Here is a 24,764-nt window from a genome sequence, read left to right on the forward strand (position 1 = left end):
CTGTGCGGACTTGTACCTTCTATTGTTCCATAGACATTAGTCAAATAAAATTCAGTAGATTATCTGACAGAAGTTTCTTTGTTGATTATTGTATGTTTACTGCAAGAATCTTGCATCATTGTTTTATTGACATTTCTTTTTTTTTCTTTTCCCTCACCATTCTGTTTTTTTTCACAAATGGACAATTGGAAACAATTGGAAATCAGAATACACAGTAAGTTCTTCTTTTTATTCTAAAAATACAATGTGATTATATGAACTGTAATAGTGGAAGCCAAACTGAATCCTCATTAATACAACTAATACGTAATGCCTTTGATAGTGGAACTTATTTTAGCTATTTGTTTAAGAAATCAAAGGTTAAATCTGAACTGTTTCCTATAAATTATTTACCTTACTTTTTATCATTTGAGAATAATTTGATATATTTTTAGTCACTAACTGCAATATAGAAAAGCTTCTATAAAACAGAGCAAGGCTTTTAAGGTTCCAGTTATTAGTTGGAGACATGAGAACATGCTTTATTTTATTTATTGTTTTATTAACTTATAAAATGTTCATCTCTGGTATAGTATCTGGGAAACTGTATGATCCGTAGATGAAATTAAACATAATCTGGGCCTGGTGCCCAGAAAAATCAGCTATTCCCTCTAGCAGAGCTAAGGCAAAATATAGCACATAAATCATGAGAAAAATTGTTTTAAATGTACTGGCCTCAATAATATACAGTAAATTTTCAGCAGCCTTTAGAAGATGAGGCGGAGATTGTAAGGAAATTCCAGGCGAAAGGACTTCTGCCTTGATTTACATTGAGTTTCTGGTTACAGATAAAACGTAATCCATTGTTTTTGTTAGCTCTACAGTATTCAAAATGTTTGTGCATTTTTTTATAACCAGTAAAGAATAAAAAGAGGAGAAAAATTTTGTGTGATGAAAGCAAAAGAGTCAAAACAAAGGGATTGGAAGGTTCAGATCCAAAAGCTGAATGCTTAGAGTTGAAAATGTGATGACAAGTTCGAAAACCCAAAGTACTGAACTGTGGCATTCAATATGTACTGCAGATTCTTATTACATATTCTGCCTTTTTAATGTGTAAAATTAATTTGACGATCAGAAAAAAAACACATGTCCAGACATGGACCGTAGTAGCTAGGGGACAGATTCTTAACTATTTTTGTCAGGTGTCTTCAGTAAGGCCTATCCGAGTTTATAGTAATTACGAACTTAAACCTATGGTAGTAAGTTTAATTTTAGACTGGGAAGATGTCGTACTATGTCACATTGATGTCTGTTACTCTGTTGTATATTTTTTTTCTTTAGGTGATACAGACAATTTTTGAATGTGAATTTTTTTCTTTAACTGAAAGAGACAAGTGGGAGTGGTAGCAGTAAGAAATTTCTGTCTGAATTTGAAATGCAATACATTATCGAAACCAAAGAGCAGAGTGATTCTCAAAGAATTTGAATCGGGAGGTGATCTTTACCTAAACTGATGGAACAACATCTCGAACACATTTCAGTGAAAGTGTGTAGAAGGGAGGTGAACACCTGAGGAGGTGTTCAAGAGCAGGATTAAGTAGACTTGTAAAGAAAAATTGGTCTACAAATGCAGAAGGTAGGCAAAACAGTCTCTTAGTGACATTATAACTGCTTATGGGAGTTGAGGTACAAGGAAACAGAACTGGAAATATGGGGATGAGATTAGATTTCTGACTGAAACGCAGTTTCCTTAAAGTGTATCTTAATGGAGCTGGTAGACTATGAAATGGTGTTCAAGGGAAAATAGAGATAATGTCTTTGCCTCAAACTGTTGAATCTAGAACAAAAATGTTAAATATACCATTGGGAATAATTCCAATGCTTGTCTGGAATATTTGTCTAAATTTTGATCTATATTTATTAGAGAATTCTGAAAGAAGGCATTAGCCAGCTGAGATATTCCCCAGAATATTCAAGATAGTTCGGAAACTCTTTTCCTAAGATAGTAAATCCTCTCTAGAGGGTCTGTGGGACATCCAAAGAATTAAGTTGAGCCTCATTTCAAGGAAAACTGATTCTGAAGGTCCGCCAACAACTGGATAAATAAAACAATCTTATCAAGTCAAGTACTTGATACTGCTGGAAAGGAAAAATCATACCTTTCCTGATGTCTGAAGTTCCACTATAAATAAAGAGCAAGGATCTTAAAGGCTCAGTAGTGTTATTTCAACGTGCATTAGTGATTTAGAAGAGGATGTGAATGACAGACTGAAGCTTGCTGAAAGGCTTAAGGGCTTTCAGTTGTAAAATATGAAGGCTGTTGAGAAATTGGATGCAAACACATGCACTAGACTTCTAGTGGTTCAATACAGACTAGTTTCACAAATCTGTTTTGCCTGTGAAATAGTACAGATTTCATTAATTTGGCCATCTCGAGGGCCTGAAATTGCATGACGTTATAAGAAAAAAAGTTCAGCAGGCATTAAGAATAATTTCTGGAATACTCTTCTCTGGAATGGTAGTGTGAAAAGCCAGGAGTGATTGGATGCATGACAACAGAAATGGAAATCAGAGTGCTGTGATGTTTGTTGTCTAAAATCTGGGTCCAGCTATTACATCTGCTTTAAAGAATGGTATCCTTTACACAGCAAGCCTCTAAATTTGACAGCAAACAGCAGGGTATGACTGCTTGGTCTACAGCTGTGTTAATAATGTGTAAAGCAAATGACACACTTAAGATAATGATCTTAACAGAATGATTGTACAAGTGATGTTTTCTGGTGTGTAGTATGTGAAATATTGTGATACAAGGAGAGCATTTAAAAATGTATACTGTGCTGTTTGCGGAGGACAATCTCATTAAAACTGCAATACAAAAGACTTCCTATCAGGAAGGTGAGACACGGGTAATGTCCCAAGAAATGCTGCATCAAACCTTGAGCTAATCGTTGCTGGCTTCCTGCTGTTGAAAAGGAGGAGGAAGTAGGAGAGCAATTCCTTTCAACGCTGAAGCCAAAAGAAGTCATCCAGAGGTGGGGGTACCATTTAGAGAGTAAGATACTGCTTTAATGTTCAAACCCTTGTTTTAGTGGCTGGGGCATGATGTAGGGACTTTAAGTGAGAAAGTCTAATTATTAATCTGACTCTTAAACTTAGAAGGGGAGTTACTTTGGTTTTGATCTTGCAATTAGAAACCTGATTAGATAGCTTGCTAAACCAAATGTTTAATTTTTACTTACAAGTTAATTTAATGTTGTAATTAGGTTGATGCTAAGTTCATAAATTTGCAACACTGTATTTGAGGTACAGCTGAAAGGAAGAGCTACAGAAGTAACCTCCAAGGCTCTGCTCTATGAGTGATTAGGAAATTTGGGCACTGGTGGGTGCCTACTGTCAAGCTATACATGCTTTGGGGGACTGGGTGCTTCTAGCTGCTGGCTTTTAGAAATAATTCCTTTGCTAGTTTCAGACTGGAACCTTTTTCACTTGGAGGATGGAGAAAAGATGCCTTGCTGCTCTCAACAAACCCTTATGTGCCAATTACTGCATTTGCAAATACGTATCTTTTACAAATGTGCAAAATATTTCTGCTATTTTTAGAAGTGTGGACAAGACTGAACTCTCAGGAGACTCATTTCTTTCTGAGGCTGTCCAGCTAGATTAGAAATAATTAACTAGAAAGCAAACCCGTCTCTATTGCAAACTAAATGAAAAGGGATTGCACAGAACTAAGTTTCAGAACCTACGTCTATTGTTATTGTTACTTTATATTGTTAATAATTATTGTTAATAGCAATTGTCTATTGTTAGACAATAAGCAGCACATATCCATGTGACCTCTTCAAGTGACAGTTGAGATTCTGAACAAAGAGAGGAAGGAGAACAGAGAAAGGGAAAATACAAAGAGAATTTAAGACGATGCAGTTTGAGTGTTTGCTTTGGAAAACTTTAAATAGTTTTGCTGCCTGGTCTAAACAGTTCCAGTGTTGTTAGCAATATTTCAATTCTGGGGCTGAAATTTAAAAACAGCTGGATAATTTTATCCTATTAAGGTTATGCATAATCCCTGACAACTATTAGTTTCAGAATTGTGAATATATAAAACAAGATGGAGACTAAAGATGGCATGTTTTACTCCCTGCAGGAAGAGTTCTTTCAACCTGCCTATGGTTCAAATTGAGTTAAGTATAGGACATAAATTCAGAATATTTATGAAAAACAGTTATGGAACAGAAAACAGGAGACAATGATTCCTTTGATGATATATCAAAGTGACATTAATTCTTCTACAGCAAATGACTGAGGCAAATATAATCATTTTGACTGGTATGTGTCATGGCCCCAGAGTGATAGTTGCTAAATGCTCCATTATTGACCTGCTGTTTTCTGATTACTTTTGAGAACAGGCATGTTATGTGCTTCACTTAGCTGCCAGTTTATCCATGAAGTAAATTATCTGGAAGGAATGTTTTTGTAATTGTTATTTTTATAATCAAATGACTTGGGGGAAAGAAAAAAAAAAAGCCTCAGATAAACACTGCAAGGAATTTGAAGGGTTGGTTGGTTGTTTTTTTTTTTTTTTTTTTTTTTTTTTTTCCTGTGTTCTCTTTATCTGATTACCACTGCTTGAAATCTGGATGCAGCACATCAGGCTTGTCTCCAGTGCAGAAACTTTTCTCCAGCTGAGTGTATGAAGGATCTGCATCAAAAATGCAGCAGGGTCTGGATTACAGGATTGGAGCCTAATGCAAAGCTATTACCACAATTCCTCCTCCTCTCTCCCTTCCCTAACCCACAATCCCGTCAAAAACTGAGACTGCAGGCTAACTGGTGACATTCTAGTAAAACAGAGATTTGATTGCTTGAGAGATTCTAGCAAGGGGAAGGAACTCTGCAGTATTACAATAATTAAATAATATATTTTTAGAAAGCAACAATCTTTTATTCTTATTTAATAGTTTAAGCCCATTAAATCATCCATTTCTTCACAGAATAAATCAAACTGCCTGGAACAATTCCTTTTTTCCACCACTGGCTTATTATAAAGCAATCCAAACCCCTCTCTGGTTCATGGGACTGCCGTTTCCACTTGCACACACTGTTTCTCACTTCCATTCTTCCTCAGGAAGCAGGATACTGTGGCCATGTATGAAGGAGATGCTAGAGGCATTGGCAATCTCCACGTGACAGCACTGCTCCCCTTCCATCCATCCTTCTCATTTATAAATGTCTCCTGTTCCTTTGAGGTTGTTGTGTGCATGACTGCCTGCATTCCTGCCTTGGGCCTTGCGGCAGCGCTGGGCATTCCTGCAGGGCACCCTCCACTCCCCGTTAGTCCCCATGTCCCCACCAGCTGTTAAGCAGAAGGGACTCTGTTCATTTTTTATTTTTTTTTTTTCCAGTTTTTGATCTTCAATGAAGAAATGCTGTTACCAACTGACTTCTAAAACAGCACCCAAAACTTTTGAATTCAAAGGATGTGGTATCTAAAAGATCTCATATTTTAAAAATATGAATGACTTCCGCTTGGCCAGTCCCACCTCATTGTAGCAGTCACTGTGTTCAGTAGCTCTTCACTTACTGTGTGCTTCAGATTGCTCCAAGGAGATGGCACCGTAAGGTGCTGTTGTGTGTTCCTACCTAATGTAAATGTGACCATAAAAAAAAAATCAGCCTGAGAAGTGGTGGGAGATCAGAGAGAACCATTAACATTGCAATGTCTGCTTCCCCAAGCTTTTATGTTAAGATTTAGAGGGATATACTTCTGCTGCTTAAAAAAAAAAAAAAAAGGGCTTTAATTTTTTACTGCATAAAAATATCTTCCAAGGATTGTGGGTTAATATTCACCAGGAGCAGGAGGAGGAATGAAGTGCAGTGCTGAGGTGCCTTGCAGTTCAGTTCTAGGAACATCCGGCAGAAAGAAACCGAATGGAAAATGAAACCCGCAAAAATGGTGAAATAGTGAAATAGCTCTCACACGAACCAGGTTAGAGAGGACAAAGAAACCTTTCTCAGTTCCCTTCTGTCCAGTGTATTTACTGGCAACCACAGGAATTCCTTCAGCCACCTCGGATGTAGTTACTATGCGAGGGTTATTTTTACAGTCTTCTGCCTGAACTGCTTGCAAAACACCATATGTGTTTGACTGTCTCTTTAAGGCTTTGGCAAGTGTTTTGGCACTCTTAGGTTGTACCCTGTTCTTGTAAGTGTTTCTTATTGCTATGGCAACGCTAATCAATCACCACCTAAAAATAGGCCTTCCATTTTTCAAGAGGCTATCTGTAGTGAATTGAAAATCCAATTGCAGGATGTGTTTGCCGTATGCTGCTTTCATTTGACTTTATTTTAATCTGGAAATACCCCTGCTTCTGTGTGGTAATTACAAGTACAGACTCACGGTTGTTTCACTGCTTACTCTCCTGAGCTTTAATCCTCTCCTGGTGCTTCCAACAAGGATGCCAAATACAGAAAGTTTAAAACAAACAGACACACACACCCACACACACATAGAGGAAGAAAGCACCCAAGATATTTTTCTTATTTGTTTTCTGAGTGTCACAGGTGTATTGGATTGTAATAATTTTTTTAAGGAGTTTAGAACACATCTAAAAACATCTGGAGGTGACAATACAAGACACCTCCTTTGAAAGTGTTACTCAAAGCAACCTTATTGAAGACCCTGGGACTTTGAAGGCACTAGGACTACTCTCTAGAATTCAAGCCTAATTTTAAATTAAAGATTCAATTTGCTGCTTTCTTTTTTCTAAAGAGGCACCTTGCAAGCTGTAGAGATAATGAAATGGAAAATTGGAAATGGTGTCCCGTGCGTTCCAGTGCGTGCTCAGCGTATCGATCCCTGCCAGGTTTGTGCTGGAAGAACACACGCCCTGGGGAGGCGCAGCAGAAAGGGAGTGGTACTCTGAAAAAAACCTACTAACAGGTTTATTACCTACCACTCGCTCCCAAGTTTGATTCTGACTGTTGCATAACACTTTTAATCCCTGGCTAAGTAAATATGCAGCCACTCAAGTAGAAAAAAAAGTACTTTTTGCATGAGTAATAAAGTCTTTTGAATGATGCATAAACAGTTTTCTGGTTCTGCCAGAGCCCTCTGCCAATTAGTCAGAGTGCAGCTGATGAATCATGAGACACATTCTGTGAAATGCTCAAAAATTTGGACCCTGCTAAGTGTTCTTGAAAGCCAATGAGACCCCCCACAGCTGCTGAAACAGTGGTTGCCAGTCCGTTCAGTTTCTGAGAGCTATATTTGCAATCCAGTACTTTTTGTTGAATTTTAGATTTCATTTGGAGGTAAATTCAAGTTACCATCTATAATCTCAAATTAGATTGTTATAGACCTCTCCTTTTTACTAGTAAACAGGAAGGTTGACCTTTGATATCTTTGTGCAAAAAAAAAAATGGCTTTCTACTTTCTAATGAGGTGGTTTGAGGTGAAAGACACGTAATTTTTCTGTAGTATTCTGAGTCTTTTCTTCATGTTCTTTTTTTGTTTTTTGAAATACCAGACTAGAAGATCTTTTTTTGCAGTTTAGATTCAGGGTTACAGGAAACACCTAGATTCAAGCAGTGGCTTGCTGAACTGCTACAGGCAGCCTAATACAGCCTTAAGTTCAATATATAAAATGGCTGCATTTCAAAGTATTGTGATCTGACTCAGTGCTGGTAAATGGTAGACAGTGGTTGAAAATAGTAGGGTTCTTTTTGTTTGTTTGGTTTGGTTTTTAGATTGCAAGGTAAAAGGGAAATCTGTCACTTGGCTTTACTCAAAATTTCCCATGCTTTGGATCAACAGCACAAAGGTTTTTCATGTTTTGTGTTTCATCCATCACTGTGTGACTTAAAAGCAAAAGCAACTATTTCTATAAAGAACGATGTGTGTGAAAATTGAAAAATGTACTCTGTTCAACAACTGAATTTCTAGAGTTAGATCATAAGCAAAGATGCTTCAGTCAGGACCAGGAATGAGGAATTCCCTCAGCAAGGATGTTAGCTTTGATGAGCTGTAACTGTGAAAGATGCTGTAGAGTTTTCAAATCTGACAATGGGGCCATAAATGCAGCACCAAGTCTTGTGGTGGACCCTGCTGCTTCTTGAATGAGAGCTGAGAAAACTCTGCAACCCACAGCCATTAAGGTCAGCATAGTCAGAGCAATTTCCATAGCCTCTGAGGTTTTGGACAAACTACTAGACTCAGACTGTATTACATAAAAGTTTTCACACTCCCAAAGCTCCAACCTAGATACGCAATCTGCTTAAGCGTTATAGTCTTGATGGCCCTTACACTGGTGCATCCACTGCTTCCATTGTATCAAAGACTAGATTTTGGTTCGGGGGTGTTCATTTTGTTTAAGTGTTTCACAAAGAAAATTAAATTTTAGTCCTCAAATCAAGAGGGTAGATACTTAACTGACACTGACGTGTAAGTAAAACTTTGAGATATGCAGTTGCTATGCTAGTAAACTGTTAGACTTTATAACGTTATGGCATACATCACTACTACTTCTGGTGAAAACGTTCTTAAAAGCTGTTATTCTGACCTAGGTATTGAGTCTGTAGTAGTGCAGTACCAGTTATTGCACTCAGTAACAGTACTGGTAACTGCAGATAAAAACAAACTGTATTCATTGGCAGGCTCCTCTCATTTCCTCAAGGATGCTTTCCCACGGGATGCCCATATGCAGAGCTCCAGGTTATTGTCAGCAGGAGCTCTGTACGCCTGGACTGTGATCCCAGTAGTTAGAGATCTTTGTAAAATACAAGGCTGACGTATGCAGAGTTTTTGAAATTCATAACCCGTGTTTTCACCATCCAAGCACTGATGGAGTTATTTTCCAAATGGTCTAAAAGCTGTGCAGTAGATGTCTGTGGTTAGGTTATATATATATCTTTTTTCTTTTTTTTTAAGATCCGCGTTTTATAATCCACCTCCAGTAGTAATTTACCTTTTCAACCTTCTGTGTTCTCCTGCAAACACAGAAAACAACTAGAATGTTGTTTTATACTTCTTGAATATGAACCCTCAGAGTGACAATGAACAGTGTTTTAGATGATGCTGGGTCATTCCATATCCTTTAGTTGATCTCTGTGTATGCTGGGTCATTCCATATCTCCTGTAGCAATACATTTATAACTTTTTATTAATTTAAGAGCATTTGATTATACAATTCTTAGAATCAATCCCTTTTATTCATCTTTCCTGCCAACCAACATTAATATAATTCAAGGATCTTCATCCTCCCCTCCTTATGACAAACCTCAATGTTTATTATTATTATTGTTGTTGTTATTGTTATAAACTTCTTTCCATGTGAGTCCTGCTGTTTGCTAAGGCATTTAGCTGTCTGCTAGAACAGGAGCAAAATACTGAGTTACACTGTGAAACTTCAATTTGGAGAATATCTGGAGTCTTTTTGTCCAAATGCTTATAAATATTGTATATTTTCAACTGGCAGTTTGAGATGTATATACAGGAAAGGTTTAATTGCCCACAAAATATGAGTAATAAGGAACTAGCAGATCTGTCATTGAACTTGCCCCATCTTGTACTTGCTAATTTTTTTTATATTTTATTTTTGGCACCCCATGTATTTACTCAATGAACAAGTTGCATAGCTGAGAGCTAGTCACAGTTCAGATGGGATTGATTTTGAGATTTATATGATCTGAAGAGAAGCCTGTGTGGTCTGTGCATCTGCAGCAGCAACATGTTACATGGGAATATTTCATTATGTTAATGGGGAGACAGTTTGACCAGGAGCCTTCCTTCCTCCCCCAAAGGAATCTGTTATCCGTGTAGTCCGTGGCACCAGAACCCTGTTCTGGTAAAACTCTCATTCTTTTTTGCACCAACGACTGGCTGTAGATGTGCTCATGAATACTGGATATCCTGTGATCAAATGAGATTGAACGATGGCTTTTTAGATGAGATCCATGGAATTGGGAACATATTTTCTCTAGTCTCAAAGGAGGTGGCTTCTCATTTCAATTTGGTTGCACTGTAAATTGCCGTCTAAATCACCTCCTTTCTTAGTCATCTGTCCATCCCTTAAAAGAATTCTGCAAATTTTATCAAGTCCTAACTTGGAGTAAGAGCAGTGTGAACATTGAGGCATCATAATGTCCTCGTTGTATAATTTGTATGTACAAGGCGTGAAGTAGGCAGAGTCTTTGCAAAGACGCTTTGCCATAGGGTATTAGTGATGCATCATACAAGGAAGTGGCACTTGGGTTTCATGGGCAGTTAATGCAAGAAAAGACTTGACTAACAGTTAAGATGCTGTTCAACCAACATCCTCTGGATATTTTTTAGATACCACCTCTATCTGCCTATCTGAAATATTGGATTGAAAGAACTGTGAAATGCTAAAGATATTTGAAATATTTCCTCCACTGGAATTATGTTGCCTAGTATTATAAACTCTAGTCTTGATAACCCAACTAAATTAAGTAATCCACAGAAAAAAAATAATATATATATATATGCATATATATATTATTCTGATATAAAATACAGAAATACTATTTTGATAGAAAACAAACAAACAAAAAAACCACAACATTTGTGCATTCCTAATTTTCTTGCATTATTATCCAAGAAGAATTTGGGTCTAGTATAAAAGACTTGCCATGGCAACTCATAATCCATCTTCATTTAATTAATAGGAAATTATGCTAAAATTCCTTTCCCACTGGAAAAAAAAAAAAAAAGAAAAAGAAAAGAAAGAAACCTTGCATGTTAAAATATTATAACTGTTTGGTTAGAACCTGCAGCTAGTGAAAAGTCCTTAGATTATTTTTTTATGGAGGATAGACTAATCTGTGATGGTGAGTATGTAGATGCTCTTGAGATGGTCGGGTATTGCACTTACAGCAAGATATTCAGGACATTTGTACTCCTGTGTATAGTGTGCACGAAAGTTGTTGTATCTAGTTATTCCAGAGTACTCATAGTAATTTATTTATACCTTCATCTTAGTATTCAACTTTCAGATATAACCTCTGTAGCCTTCTAGAATCATAAATCCCTTTACTTTTACGTTGTATAAAATTTTACACTTTTTCTTGAAGTAATCTGAAAAAAAAATAAATAAAAATAAGAAAGCCAATACCAAACAGGATGTACTGATATGTCAGCTGATGATGCAGGCATATTTTTTATCACATCAAACATATTTTTCTTTTATTGCAGTGTTCATTTTTGCCTAAATTCTCCATTCATATAGAGACAAAATATGAGGACAACAAAGGAAGCAATGACAGCGTAAGTATGATGACTTTTGCAAAAGTCAATTTAATTATTTTAATTAATCATGATCTATCTCTGAATCCTTCAGTCTGAGAAAAAGGCCTTATCAGGTTGGTATTTCTGCACCTACCTGGACACAAGCAGCTTGTCAGCTTGAAAAGTAGTTACCTAAAGTACGAGGAGATGAAAGTTTCATGTACCCAACTTCCTTTCTGCATCTCACTTTCTACCTCTTCCTTCTCTAAACACAACATGGTTTATGTATGTGAGTTTAGTATTGATGAGCGTTTATGGAGAATGAAGAAAAGATTATTTTTTTAAATTGGATTCTACTTTATCTGTTTCACATTATTCTCTCTGAGTAAAGGGGGTTGAAATCAAAGGAGCTGTTTGCTAGGGCAAGCAGGAAACTAAACAATGGTCAGAGATGAGATCTCTGTAAACAACTTCAAGGGAGCAACAGCTGGGCTATTGAGGTGATGCCGTTGGCAATCACTTACCAAAAATTACAAAGTTCCCAGAGTGAGAGCTTAGAGATGAAACGGGTAATTAACTATGTGAAATTCTCCATGGAGGAAGGATGGGAGTGAGTAGCCAGCAGCTGCTGGGCGGAAATGTTGATTAGGAAGAGAAGGTAGGAGGTCACTCACATCTTGTTGCCCTGACAGGGAGCAAAGCAGAGTCAAACTGCAAGAAAGGAATTATGTTAGATAAAGCCAGGCACATGAAGATACCTCCCTTGGATGAGTACACAAATCTGTTTCTGTATGTTTGATGGTGGCATGCTTTAAATTGCTGTTTGTTGCAGACTTACAGGAAGAAGTTTCTTATAGGTGTGAAATGCAGGTTAAAACATCTGGAAAATTGATCTGTAATATAGAGACCTAATGAAGCAGTGTTTAAACTCTTCCATGAGAAAGAATAAGGCATTAAAGCAGATTTTAAAGGGAACTGAGACACAGTCTTTTAGTTCCCAGAGATGTCCCTGTAGCAAGCTTATTAAGGTTAAAATGGGAGTTTCGTGTCCCTCACTGCCTTGGGCCTGTGTTGATGAGGCTGACGGCTGTTGCACTGCTTATGGCAGAATAATTACATGTAAAAGAACAAGGTATAATTTTAGAATAGACTAGAATAGTTCAGTTGGCAGGAACCTACAAAGACCATCGAGTCTAACTGCCTGACTGCTCCAGAACTAACCCAAAGTTACAACACTATGAAGGGAATCTCTAAATGCCTGACAGGCATGGAGCATCAGCCACCTTGCTGGGAAACCTGGTCTGGTGTTTGACCACCCTCATGATAAAGATTATTTTTTTTCTAACATCTAGTCTGAAGCCAGTTGGATTTCTAATTGAATAATATTTTTGGCATTCAGACACTTTCCCAATGGTAACGTGACAGAGATTGACTACTAGCCACCAGACACCAACAACTTTCAGGCACTGCAAGACTAAAACAGATTTAGATCAGTGAGAGAGGAAAAAGAAGTGTATTATATTACCAACTATCTGAGCTCTGCATTATGTAATTTATGCACTTTTTAATGTTCACTTCTACTTTTTGGCAGCACTTTAATTCAAAGCAAGCCCACACCTTTGGTTTCAGAAGGGTGTAGATTAGTCTTCTGGTACATTATAATATCAGCAGTAAGAAGACACGTTCTGTACTGATGCCTGACAGGAAGAACTGAAGCTATTTAACCAGTAAATTTTATTTTATTTTTTTTCTGTGTGTCAGCTTTGTAGCTAAAATACTATGAATCAAGCCATGAATAGTCCCAACCAGAGAATTTGAGATGAAAGTAACACAGGTAGGAGACTCAGATTATGTAAATCAGAACATCAACGCTTCTTGAATCCAGGTCTTCAAAATGTAATTTTAACAGGAGTACCAGTGGAGTTATGTTTTATCAGCTTCATATAAAGCACCTGAGTCATAGTCCAGGCAAATATTTGCCAAGATTAACATCTTTAATTGACCCTGATTTGAAGTGAGGGGAAGAAAAAGAAGCTGAATTAGAAGAACTGTAATTCTGGGAGTTACGTGCTAGTGCAAACAGGGTGAACCAATGAAGATCTACGTATTTTTGTGTTGATCCAGTGACATTTACCTGGTGACACAGATGTGGTACAGCACTGAGATGCAGGAAGGTTAATAAATGTGGAGAGACCTGAGAGCCCATTGGAGCCCATGGGGAGACTTGTGTTAAACTGAACACATCAGGACTGGGACTCACTTAAGAAAATGCAAAGTGTATTTTTCCTTCTTAACAGACAAGTTTAGATTAAGTGTCACTGTGTTTTCAAAGGCAGAAAACAACAGGGATCCATTTACAGCATCCATTTCTAGAGATCTCCGTAGATAGTTGTATTTTTCTTCATTGCAGCTATTGTCTTTGGCTGAAAAAGAACTTATCCAAAAAATACTCAGGTAAAATTTGCAGTTGTAATGCAAAATATAGTGAATGAAATTTAATATTACAATAATGAGGGTAATAATGCATGGCAGATTTTCACTAAGCTATTTCTAGATTTTGAGATCGTAAAGTTTTTTGAACTCTGATCTATTTGTCATTTCCATACTATCTAATAAAGCACATATTGATTGTAGAAAGCAATAATTAGATATGAGGATACTAAAGCTAATTACATTGATTAGTAGAATAAAGCAATATAAATGTTCTCAGTTTCCTGTTGTCATTTAGGAGACTAGTGTATTATTATTTTATTTAATATGTTGCATTGTCTGGTAAGATTCTACCTAATTACTGCAATATATCTTGATGCAAACATCCTTCTGATTTTTCTTCCCAACTATCCTGATATAAGTAACTAGTGAAAGAGAACGATTCCTGCTTTGGAACTTAATTTTTCTGTCTTAGACTTTGCCATAATTTTAAGCTATTTTAAATGTGCTTAAAGCATTGTTATTATGATCTGCTAAAGATTGCACTTAGTTTGCACAAATATGAACATTGCCAAAAAGAGCAACGGACAATAAAATCTTGTATTTAGATAAAATACTAATGAACTTTGTGTTGATGGCAGGAGTGCAGTACCATAAATCCATCCACTTGTGATTTTTAGTGCCAGAGCACATCTGATTTTGCTGTATTGCATTTATGTTTGCATGGCAACTCCCTCCTTAAAAAAACAGAACCAGTGTTTTATGAACACATCAGTACGTTACTGCCACCTCGCTTTACAGGTAGCAGGATAGCAGTGTAGTGTAACAGTACTTCATTAGCAGTGTTAGAAACTAGACCAATGAGTTAGGCTATTCAGTGTTTCCTCTCACACGGAAAAAAAGAGAGAGCTTATTTTTATTCTACTATTATTTTAGATTAAATAATGGAATTTCTTAAAAATTAGAATGTTTTGTAAAATGTAAGTGACATTGTAGGTGGCATCTGCGGAGTACATGAGAACATTGCTTCCCTGTTGCATCTTCCTCTTAAATGCAACACAGGCTGCTTCAGCTGCTTACCTAAAGCAAGGTGGCAGTGGGGAGTGCTGGGGAGAGGGGAGTGCAGGTGCCTACAAGACACAGCCGCAGTGAACAGGGACGATTTGTACCAGTGTGCGTTAATCACTCTGTGCACACTTTTCTGCCCACAGGAGAAGTTAGGGAATTTGAATACGGATATGTGAAGTCTCCACGTTGAATATTAAAACCGTAAATTCAACAGTAGAGAATTGTTATGGTTATCTAATTAATGAAATGGTCAGGAATCACAGGCAGGAGTGGTATGAGTTACTGCTCATTAGTGACTAAATGATTAGTCTGTGGTTTTCATGGATTGTAAAGTGAAGGCAGATACTGTTCAAGCAAGTCACTGAATCAGAGACATTTCAGTTTTCCTGTTTGTTGCAGAAGGTTCATTATGCTAGATTGTTTGTTTGTGTTTTTTTTAGTAATGCAATTATTTCTTCTGATATTTGGGCAATGAATTTTACCATCTGATAGTGTCTGGGGAAAGTGAAAAAGTACAGCTTGTAAAAATGATCCGATAGTTATAAATGATGGTAAAAACTTACACTGCCTTGCATTTTGTAGCATGACATTTTGCTCTGAAAAACTCAATGGCTGTCTCATTATTAAAAAACAACATGCAAGACCTTAAAATAGCGTAGTCCTCTTTTTGTTAAAAAGGGACATGATATGTGTTAGCAAGAATTACATTCCTAAGAGTAATGAACTTGTGGAGTAAAGATTTTGAGGCAGTTATATTTCAAGATGACAAAGTATGGGTATTAATGGGCCAAGTTTTTGTAAGTATATTTCTCAGTAATGCTTATGAAGTCATCAGAGCTGCAGCGATAATTCTGTGTTGATGAAAAGAAAAATAAATTATCAATTTGTTTCTTGCCTTTCAAAAATAAGCGTTGAAAATGCATGTCTCGAAATGACCATTTGTCAAATGAAAACAAGAGGCAGTTCTGTATTCCAGATAGTCGTAAATTAGCATCAGTATCATTTGACACATTAATAGCTTGAACATGCTACAACCAGCTAGTTAATAGCTGGCGTATGATATGCAGCCCCTGTAAATTGCAGCGCCCTCACTGACATCAGTGAGTTCGAACTCTACAGTCCTGGAAGTGACCCAGTGTACGGTACTGGGCATTCATCATGCTTCATCTTCAGTGTGTATTTCTGAAGTGCTGGTTGTAAAACATTTGGCTAAAGTAAAAAATATGCATTTTTTTTTTAAATTTTAACTACAGTTCTTTAAGAAGAAAAGCTGTATCTAGTTTTGCTCTTTTTAGGGTATTTTTTTCCATTTTTGTTTCCTGTTTTATCGTCATGAAACTAGGTGATAACAAACTTCATTACAGCACGTACATTAAATGTAAATTCACTATTTAAGGAATCTGCCATGAAACACTGCCTTCCACTGAACTACAAGTCATCACTCTGCAGATATCCTCAGGGACCTTTTAGGCATCACTGCAAAACAAATCAAAATCGAAACTAGGCTCATTTGGGGGGATAATTTTATTTGTTCCTGAACTTTTTCTGTGTGATGGTATTGAGTATGTGTTTATCTCCTCTATAATTTGCAATGAAAATGAAACACAACCTAAGGCCCCTACTGTTAGAGAATGCGAACGGGTGCCTCTACTTCCTGATTTTGGTGAACTATTAAAGTTATTGAGTAAATCCAGCACTTGAAATAGATGTGACTTTAAAAAGCTAATGCCAGTAAATATTATTGACAGTGTTTTATGGTCTTCGGGTATAGCTACTTTGGTGTAATTATGTAAAACTACATTTCTCTGTTCAGAAAATACAGACCTAAATGAGATATTTTATAAGAGATGGATATTTTATGAGAAATGGAATCATAGAGGAGTCGTGACATGGAGACAAATAGGAGCAGGGAGCACGGTTGCTTATAAATATCTAACTGCCTTTGTGATTTCCTCACTGGGGCAGACAGTGACATTGCCATTCAGTGAGCTAAATTTACTGCTGTCAGGAAGGGATTCAATCTTTTTCCATTGAAGAATTGCTCCCAATTATGCGTGCCCACATCAATAGTTTTAGCCGGTGATGAGGTTGAAATTGGTCAGTTCCTGTAATCCTTGCCAAAGTAAATCTCAAAAGCAAATTACTGGATTTTAGGGGTACTGGGCTTCAAACATGACTTACAGAAAAGTTACACATTGAATAAAACTCCATAGAACAAGTTCAGAGTAGGTGTTTTTTTTTTAGTTTGGACCAAATTTTGCTTAAGAAAAATGAGAGTTAAAGTGGACCAGGCGACAATACTTGCTAAAGGATGCTGTTGTAATAAATTGGAGACTAGCCGGCAGTTCTGATGATGGCAATTTAAGGAGATTAGAATTTCAAGTTGGAGAGTAGGCTTCGTGCCAGATTTTCCTGTTTTTAAGAGAAAAAAATAGCTTATTCTTGCAGTCCTTACTGCAGTTATACTTCTGCCTATTCATTAACTATGAAAACTAGATTTAAACCATCCAATTAATGATGTATATATATGTTTTCTAGGCACAGAAAGCACTTGTCATCTTACAAATTTCTCAGTAACTGCAGGTTGCATAGTTTGACTACATTTCAGGGATGAGCAAAAATACAAAGAAAACTTGAAAGTTCCAGTGAAATATCAATATTTGCATGAAAAAATGAGCATATGTTGTTGCATATATGCATCTAAGCTTGGGGATTCTCCGAGACACATACTGTTTTTTTTCCTTTTTTTTTTTTAGAGCTAGATGACATTGAATGAATCAATGTAGTCGTCAGAAAATCTGATATAAATCTAATACAATTTCAAATTCTAATGTATAAAGATATTTCTGTGCTATTCATGTCATAGCCTGCCTATCCCACTAGGCTGTTACCTTTTAATGTCCAAATATTGGCAAGAGATTTAAGGTTATTGGGCTGGCTGTTGGCATTGCTGGCAGGGCAGCGGAGATGGGGAGGCGGAGAGGAAAGATTAATGCTTTCAGGCAGAGATATTGATTCAAATAAGGATTTAACAGAAGAGGAAATTTGATTTATAATAGAAATTGTCATTTCAATAAATTACATTCACGTGCTGTATATTGAACGGTGTAATCATTTTGCCTTAAGTTTGGGTGTTGACAGGTATGGGTGTCTGATGACTTAGCACACAGGCTGATAATCGTGTTTGCTCCCATATTACCTGCCTGTAATTCATTTAGAAGTGTTCTGCTGTTTTAGAAGAAAATCTTTTAGCTATTCCCCATTTCATTTCCCTGCTGATGAGTGGCTGACTATCTGGATCTAACATAGCAAGTAAGAATAACACAGAGATCTCTCACCCATAGCCTAAGAGGGGATGGAAAAATTGCTTCCAGAGAAAGCCACAGCCATTTTCAAGCTTACTGGCTTAGAATACTGAATTTTCTATGCAGGCTGCTTCAGCACTTTCACCTCTGACAACTTGTCTTTACTTCAGAGTCGACCTCTTATTTAACTGTTTCCACAGGAAATTTCCTGTCTTGTTTGTGCTGGTGTTTAAAATGCAAATTACCGGCGTTATTACCATCTTCTGACCACAAACTCCTTGTATAGTAAAGTAATCCTACGTAGTAATTCTTGCTATTTAAAAGAAAAAAAAAATGCAGTTCCCTTTTCTCCACTCAGTGACAGTAAACAAACCATCACAAGAGAGAATCATATATTATGGAACAAAGCCAAGGCAAACAAGTGCACAGTTGACCCTGGAGTCGTAGCAGGAGCTGGCCAGAGTGAATATAATCAATGGATTCGGCTGTGTCTGGCTTTTTACTATTTATAGCCAAACCAGGTTAGCTCTGGGGATTGTCCATAAGAGTTAACTTCAGGATTAGCTATATCTGAATGAGAATGAAGTCAGCAATTTAGCCTGAAGAAAAAGGAAAAAGAAGAAAAATGGGAAAGGAGCTTGGGAGGGGTGGATTCTTTGTTTTTTCTTACCATCAACTCATACCCAATCTTAATGTTCTGGCTTAGGCTACAGGGAAAAGAGAAGTCACCAGCAAAGTATGTGCGAGGACATGTCATTGCAGGCCATGAAGGAAACAAAGGAGAGAAACTTAAATGTACCAGCACTTGTTTTGTTGCAGTGTCCTGAGCGATCTCTCTTAGGATCATCTGCCAGGGCTTTTATTTATTTATTTTTTATTTTTTTTTGACATTTTTCCACAAAAGGAACAACTTGACAATTGTAAAAATGACCCAATTAAAGCCTCTCTTCCACTTTTTGTCATTCTGTAGGTGAATTAATCTAAATAATGTTCTTCATGAGTTTTCATTCCTCTGAGAAATTGGAAGTGTGTAAATGTTAGTCTGTTTTAAAGAAGCTGTCACCGAAAAAAAAAAAAAAGAAAACAGCCATAAAAGACACTTCAGCCTGAACGTTGCCCTGTTTTTCATTTGATTGTGTATTTCAATCTCTGTTAATTATCTGGCTTCCAAATGCAAAGCATGTCCAATTCTTTCCAATATAATATTTAATATTCTGCCTTTCTTTATCATCTTAAGGACACAGATTGTTCTCACCATTCATTTTCTGCACATTTGCAAATACAGTTGCACAGATTGGGAGCCTTATGCTTCTTTCCATGGCCTTTAATCTCTTCCCTTAAAACTTAAATTTCTCTAGTCTCTTTGATCACAAACACAATAAACCCATCCTCCCTACAGGTTTTAAGAGAATCCCAGATTATGTGGCTAGGAGAGGCAATAAGAGAATTAGAGCTAAGAAAGAAATCAGTCTTGTTCTCTAATGACTTCTTATTTTGTAGTGCTGATAGCGTGAGAAGATTAAATCTCTGTCTGCAAATCTTACGAGGACAATCTAAGAAGGGGAGAAGTGTAAATGATTAGACAAAAACTTCTGCTAGCACAGAGAAGTGAGAATGTCATTCAGCAAACTTTTGGAATGGAGGAAGTGGTCAGAGAGTGCCTAGGTAGCAAATAAGGCATAGCTGAAATAGCTAAAAATTCATCCTGGTTTCGACAGATTGGCAATGGCATCTGCCATCTGCACTTCTAGCAAAGCATTTTAAAGAGAGAGAAAGACTGCAAAACTATATTAGTTAGAGGTGCAGTATGTAGATCAAGCCTGTGTTAGAGCAGGGTGCATCTTCAGGTGAGTTATTGGGAAAGAGTCCACATTTAGATCCTTGCAAACATGCAAAGTTATGCATCTGCTTAACGGTATTAGGCTTATATTTAAACCAGGTGCTGATTCAGGGCTTAAGTTGACCTGGTGATGCCCATTTAAGAGAAATTTCCGATATTTTACTTAAAGCTCAGAGTATATAGTGAAATGCATTTTGTTCCAGAAATAGTTCAACTGATTTTGTCAAGGTGCTGCACTGTATACCTGGATTTTCTTGGAGGGGCAAGTAGGGGGAAGAGAAAGCAAAGAAGCTTATCAAAACCCAACTTATATTATATACATAAGACATTAAAGTTATCAAAAAAAATCCCAATACTGAGAAAGAACGTTACAGGGAGAGGACCTTTGAGCTCAATTGTTTTTCAAATAATCAACATATTTTTTTTTGCAAAACAAGGATTGGGGAACAAAGTAAGCATACACATAGAAACAGTCCAGAGTTTCCCTTCATTCTGTTCTTCTGCAGTTTCAGATGTTAACATTTTATATCCAGTCCAGTAAGCATTCAGTGTTGCCTTTTATATTCCAGTAGAGAAAGGTGAAGTCAATTTCACTCCAAGATAAATTCGAGTTGTAGTCAAACTAGCTTTTCATTTATTTGAATTATGTTTTCCTGAGCAATGTTCTTCTTACCAGCTGGTACACTAGTTCACTGCACTCCATTGCTCACTTTGAATGCTTTATATGGGAGGCTACACTTCTTTCAGAAATACCGAAGTAGCATTCTGGTTATTGAATAGCTGTTGGCATTTTGTATACTTAACTGTTTCTGTAAGATGAAATGAAATGAACAGTGTTCACTACATGTATTTAAAAAACAAACGAACAATATTTATGCTTCCTGGAAATGTTAGCTGTAGAACATTGTGCCCCAAAGGAAAAAAAAATGAAAAAAAAAAAACCAACACACATTATTAGCTTGTTACTGATCCTGACAGTGCATGCACAACTTCCCTGAATTTTATGGCACCAATTCATGATAGCCTTTTATTTCCAAGTTCCAAAATCACGAGTGAAAATTTATTGCAGACAAAGCCCAAGTCCCATGGGTCACTAAGATACCTAAATGATTAAATTATGGATAGAGTCACAGAAATATACTGTGCTGCAAAGTGAGTATTTTCCATATATGCCCATCATTTGCCTTGCATGGAACAAGGAGCTTGGTGTCCAAGGCCAGGTCCTAAAGAATTAACAAGAACACATTACTTACGTATGATCTTGATAGCATCCATTTTCTTTCTTTTGCCTGCTTCCATACACTTTGGCACCAGCCTTAGGCTAGAGAATGTGACCGTGTCCCACAGTGTCTTACAGCAGATGCCATGCAAGTGGAAGTCTGAATACATTCCATTGCATGAGTTATCAAAAATGGCTTGTAACCCTCATTCCAGGTGTGTTTTATAAGTACATTGTTCTGTTAGTATTATGTTTCTTTAACTCTTGCAGATTTTTGACAATGAAGCTAAAGATCTGGAACGAGAAGTCTGCTTTATTGATATTGCCAGTGATGAAATTCCTGAGCGCTATTACAAAGAATCAGAGGTAAGAGACAACTTGATTGTGAAATGATGAAGGGAATGTAAGAGGCTGCAGTAAAGCCTTGATAGGAATCAAAACAATTTTACTTTGATATGAAATTATGGTGGTCACTAGAATTTTAAAAGCTTTTGATTAAATGGGAAGCTGATAGCAACCTCTCTATCTAGATTGCTTGGCACTTTCTTTTACAGATTGCTCCAACTTTTTGAATTGCTTTTATATCCTTATCAGTTTGTGTCCTTTTCATTCAAAATACAAAAGATATTTCTTTGAATTGGGAAGCTCGTTTAATTGTTTGCAGATCTGAGCAGTTTTAAACATTACTGGTTTCTTTATCCACATCCCACCCCAAGAAAGAAGTCATGTGAAGTGTCTAAGCCTGAGGCAAAGGACAAACATGCTGCAGTGAGAATAGGGCTGATGCACAGTTGCTCAGGGGCAACCATGACGTGAGACCAAGAGGGACTGAATACTACCTAATGTAATAAATCTGCTAAAAAGCATCAATGGCAAGCAGATGCATTCGCTGTCCTAAAATTCCCCTGAAAATTGCTCCCATGTATATTTGATTGTTTGACTGTTTCTTTTGGGTCAATGCAATTAACTATTCTGAAATCAGTAACAACCATGCAAACGAAGATGTGGTCTTAATGTTTTGACATTAGACGTAAAAAAATGATGGTTCAGAATGAGTAACTAGAGAGAAGTGATCAGATCTATGCTTGCATTTCATTTTGGAGATATGATTTGCCTCTGGAGCCAAGTATATATTCATAGCTGGCAATGAGTATGGCAGCTGTTTGACTATACAAAGTGAGACTACACAGTCATTTTTAGGATAGAAAATTAAGACTTGCCAATGAATATATTTTTATACCATAGGAGACATGCTTTTCAGACTTAAAAAGTCAGGTACTTGTTGTCTTCTATTTATAGATCCTATTTGAAATTTTATGTCCTGGTCATAAAATAAAATTGGGTCTACGGTAGAATGAAAAGTAATTTTATTAGTTTCCTTGGGTAATAAAACCACTCTGTTACATACCAAAAATTATGTAACACCTCATGAAGCAGCTTATTGGTCCCATCACCTTATCTGAACTCCATGATTGTCCGGTTCCATTTAGGAATGATTGCTGTTATTGAACGTATCAGTATTTGACCATGTTTTAAAGAAATCATGGAAGATTTTTCATTTTAGTGTGTGCGCTTCCACAAATTGTAAACATGATGGTAGCATCTAGTTTTTCAGCTTTCCCATTTTTTGGAGCCAACTATTAAACATAATTTTCTTATGATTAATTTCATGATATACAAAACCAGCTTCATCTTAGGTGAGAAAAGAGTTTGAATCCGTGTTGTATTTCAAAGACAAATCTAGAGACCTTATTCCAAGCAAAATGGAATCTTTTTTATGGTTTTAAACAACAAAAATAGACCAGCATCTGTTGTTTTTTCTGTACCGATGGATGACTTATATGTTGGCTTCCAAATTCTGTTTCAGAATTCCTGCAAAATGAGAACACCTTAGCATTTAACTGTGCACATACTGTAATTGATAATTGAATTAATAATAGCTGAATTCAGTGAATTCCAAAGTTTACAAACTCTGTATTTTATGCTACCATATGATGAACATGAAGCCAAGTTCCCATTCCTGCTGAGGTCTCTTACATAATTTAGGAACTATAAAAATATTTTTAATGTTTGTAAATGTAATTTCTGTCTGTTTTCAATCAGAACGGTATTAAAAAAGTAACTATATATAAACGAGAAATGGTCTGTGTTTTCTAAATAACAGTTTCAGAGATAATTAAAAGGTATTTTAATTACACTAATAACAATAATTCGGCTGGTTTTACATCACTTAATCTGAATTGATACTAAGGTTAAAGATTAAAAGTGAAGTACAATCCTCAGGATTAAGAAATAGATCCGACTGGATAAGTGTTCTGACTCTGATCCAGAAAGAGCAATGAGAATGATTTAAATTCAGGCATGTCAGTAATCTCTTCATTTCAATGGCTCTTTCACATGCTTAAAATTAAACAAGTTCTTATCAGGGTCAGCATACTTATAGAAATAATCCTTAAATTTCTTTTATATCCTGATTAAAATGCGTCCCTCTTCAATTTAAAATATACTTGTTTTTAATGGCAACTTTCATTGTCTAACTGTATTACTCGTATATTAGAGAAGTAGCTTAAATAATTTAAACCTTTTGTACACTACTTAACCTGCTTGGGTTTTGTTAATAAGCCTACATATAGAGGTGGTTTTCTGATATGATCAAGCAGTACTAATTACACAGTTGCAATTAAGCTAGTATTTGTGATTTCAGTTATTTTTAGCTTTAGAGTGTTCACTTGTCCTTGGTAAGCTGTTTGTGTCAAATCTTAAATTTTTCATTCCTTTCTACATTTTGACTGCAACCTTTCTTTGCACTTGTGCATCAAATTATTCACTGATTAACTTCACAACTAACTTCAGCAGTTTTAGTGTTTTATTTATATAATCAAATGATATGGTAGTGTATATATTGCACAGATATCATTAATAGAAGCAATAATATTGGAATTACCACTGAAGGCTTCATGAGATATCCAAGGGACCCAAAGCATCAGACATTGAAAAGTCAAAATATAGTTAGCTGGAGGCTTAAGAAGGGTTGTCATTGCATTAAGGAACATTTTGAAGGAACCTCTGCCAATAATACTGAGTGATCTCGACCAGAATCACTTAAGTGATTTGAACACCCTTAAGAGTTGAGGGCTTATCTGTCAGTGCATGCACAAAGGACTTAAATTACAAGGTGGATAATGATTCAGAAGACAGTTTTGTAAGCTATTACAGACACGCACAGAGTCCAGCTCTGTCCTCTATGGAAGCATTTTTAGAAGACTGCAGGAGGTAAAACTGCAGGAATTCTGGATATCCCAAAGCAGATAATGCTTGTTAATTTTAACTTAATGACCATCTATGAACCTCATTGGTAAGTGACCACCAGAGTCCTTACCACTGCTCCTACACCGTAAATGTAGCTTTTTTATAAACATGGACCTAAAACCGCTTAATGTTTTAAGATGTTTAAAAGTAGGGTTCTAAAGTGAGAAAGCTTAAATCTAGATCTAAGCTAATAGGTGTGCCTGTTTTTCTATAATAAGTCATACATTTCCAAATCTGAATGTACATGTTACATTGAAAACAGAATTATATCTTTATAAAGGAAGTACAATCCTACAGGTAAGAGGATCTGTCTTATTTCCTTGTGACTTTACCATCAATGAATAAGTATCTCCAGCCATCACATATTCCCCA

At 36.5% G+C, this 24,764-nt stretch overlaps 1 protein-coding gene across 2 annotated transcripts in view; it reads left to right on the plus strand.

The window, feature by feature from the left end:
- Positions 1-24,764, plus strand: part of PITPNC1 (phosphatidylinositol transfer protein cytoplasmic 1) — an 88,279-nt gene that overhangs the window by 46,034 nt on the left and 17,481 nt on the right. For both annotated transcript variants that reach the window (XM_084298752.1, XM_084298751.1), the window contains exons 4-6: positions 207-214; positions 11,189-11,260; positions 21,354-21,449. In XM_084298752.1, the coding sequence (XP_084154878.1) occupies positions 207-214; positions 11,189-11,260; positions 21,354-21,449 (176 nt within the window). The remainder of the gene's footprint in view (positions 1-206; positions 215-11,188; positions 11,261-21,353; positions 21,450-24,764) is intronic.

The sequence above is a fragment of the Netta rufina genome (assembly GCF_964035555.1).
Source record: "Netta rufina genome assembly, chromosome: 19".
Taxonomy (NCBI): domain Eukaryota; kingdom Metazoa; phylum Chordata; class Aves; order Anseriformes; family Anatidae; genus Netta; species Netta rufina.